The sequence below is a fragment of the Bison bison genome, unplaced genomic scaffold (genome assembly GCF_000754665.1).
Source record: "Bison bison bison isolate TAMUID 2011002044 unplaced genomic scaffold, Bison_UMD1.0 scf7180017864527, whole genome shotgun sequence".
Lineage (NCBI taxonomy): Eukaryota > Metazoa > Chordata > Mammalia > Artiodactyla > Bovidae > Bison > Bison bison.
This window is the reverse complement of record NW_011495078.1, coordinates 15,237,307-15,239,721: the sequence shown is the minus strand read 5'-3', so window position 1 is coordinate 15,239,721 and position 2,415 is coordinate 15,237,307. Positions and strand designations below refer to the sequence as shown.

At 35.7% G+C, this 2,415-nt stretch overlaps 1 protein-coding gene across 1 annotated transcript in view; it reads right to left on the bottom strand.

Annotated features, from left to right (window-relative positions):
• LOC104982230 (multidrug resistance-associated protein 4-like) overlaps positions 1-2,147 on the bottom strand; it is a gene marked incomplete at its 3' end in the record, with an annotated part of 6,452 nt that extends 4,305 nt beyond the window's left edge. The window contains exon 1 of the mRNA XM_010831566.1: positions 2,062-2,147. Coding sequence (XP_010829868.1) covers positions 2,062-2,127 — 66 coding nt within the window. The remainder of the gene's footprint in view (positions 1-2,061) is intronic.
• Positions 2,148-2,415: the final 268 nt, after the last annotated feature.

Sequence of the window (2,415 nt, the reverse complement as noted above, 5' to 3'; positions counted from 1 at the left end):
CATTATTAGAATTCAGAGGCCACTACATTTTATTTTGATTTTGACTCCTACAGATGAATTAAATATAAGCTACAGCCAAGTTCTAAGATAACTTTTCAAAGGATTTATCTCCCAATTAATGTTTCTTCACTGTCCATGGAACAATGTGTTCTAAAATTCTATAGTAATTTTACTACTGGAGGATCTGTGAAGAGAGATCTCAGGCTTGGAACAAATTGGAAAATAAGTTACCAATACTTCTAGTTTTTTGAAAGATGTGTACTAATTTCATCATTAAATCTTTCCTCTGAGTCCAGTAGAAGTGGATCCTTCCATCTTTCTTTACATTTGATGGTTAACTTCTCTACCTCTTCTCTTCTAGAATTTCACTATAGAAAGACTCACTGACTTAAATGAAATCAGAGGTCCACTGCTTCTCAAGTAGAAGGTGAAGCAATCGACCTGATTTAAGAGCATAAAATCCTCACAGTTGCTGGAAAGCAGGGTGGTTGCTGGAAAGCAGGGTGGGTGTGTGAAACTCAGTGCTGACATCCTTCAGAAACCATAAATATTGGCAGGAGATTGTCAGGCCTTCAAGTCGGCTTGCTCACAGTCAAATTCATCTGTGTACTACAGATTTGAGAGCTACCCCTGAAGGGGTGATACTAAATGACAAAAAGTACCAATTCAAAACAACACTGTGTCATTGAGATTTGTGGGAATAAAACAAAAAACATTTTTGTTTTGAGAGCAATAAGCCATGCTTCTCTGAACTGAAGAGATCAATCAAACATTAAATATTTATTAAGTGCTTACTTTTTAAAAGCAGAAGACTGAGCTAAGTCCTATGAGGATTTAAAATCTGTCTATAGTTTAAGGGTGGAGATACATTTTCTGCCAAAGGTAGCTTAGAATCAATTTACAAAACTGGGGCAAATGCAGAAAATAATTTATATTAAAATACACCAACTAGCAACATCTTAACACTCAAAATCAATTTCATGAAATGGTGAGGAGATTCCAAGAAGTAGTCCAAAGGGAAACACTACACAAATAGAACATCTTCTAGAAATGAACTTAAAACTATAAAAAATGTCACAAAAGCTCCAGGGTTCTGTTACTTGCATTTACTCTGCAGGATTAAAATAGCAGTCAATATATAATTATTATCACATTCCAACTGTATAATTTACCCTTATAAACACTTATGAAACATCACACTATTTTAGTAGTATGATCTCATTTATCTCTCAGTTAATAATGAAAAGCTATTATTGTGTTTACTTAGTAGATGTTCCCTAATACCTAAGGAATAAAATGAATATTACAGGGTAATTAGGGTAATAAATTCACTAGGTAACCAACAGAATTTGAACCCATAATTTAAAAATCTAGTTTAGTGTTCTGCTATAGTCAAAGCTATGGTCTTCCCAGTGGTCACATATGGTTGTGAGAGCCGGGCTGTAAGGAAAGCAGAGCACCAAAGAATCAATGTCTTCAAACTGTGGTACTAGAGAAGACTCCTTGGACAGCAAGGAGATCAAACCAGTCAATCTTAAGGGAAATCAACCCTGAATACTCATTGGAAGGAGTTGCTGAAGATGAAGCCCCAGTATTTTAGGCACTTGATGCAAACAGCCAACTCATCAGAAAAGTCCCTGATGCTGGGAAAGATTGAGAGCAGAAGAGGGCATCAGAGGACGAGATGGCTGGATGGCATCATTGATGCAATGGACATGAACTTGGATAAACTTTGGAAGATAGTGAAGGACAGGGAGGCCTAGCATGCTGGAGTCCATTAAGTCCCAAAGAGTCAAACATGGCTTTGGAACTGACCACAACACAACACAAAGACAAGGTAATGTGTTTAGTTGCTTTGGATTCTAAGGGAAAAGCTACAGTGGAAATATGAGGCATTATATTCTTGCTTTTCATCAAAATCAATACACAGATCATCAGTGTTCTGCTAGGAGGTAAACAAAATCAGTTACATGGATAAGCTCCCCTTTAATTGCCTGCAGTGCTATAAATGTACACACACATATACTGATGCTAACAAACTAATAACATTTAATAAATTACCTCTTCTAAGGCATTCCACAGTTCCTTATCTGTATGTTCATTAAAAGGATCCAGATTTTTCCTCATTGTTCCCGTGAATAAAACAGGTTCCTAAATAACCCAAAATAGTAAATGTTATCAGTAAACTTTATCCATTTTATTCCAGTACTTACAGAATTAAAATGAATAAAAATGCACTGTAATCTTTAATAATAAGGTTGTAAATGCCCATTTACAGAAACAGTATCTCTAAAATAATTTTCAGTTGTATAAACTGTGCTGCAAAGTATCCTCTGGACCATTGAACACCAACAAAAGAAAGTACTGAGGTGTGTCACCTTAGGAAAAACCTGAAGAACAGAAAGGAAGATTTGA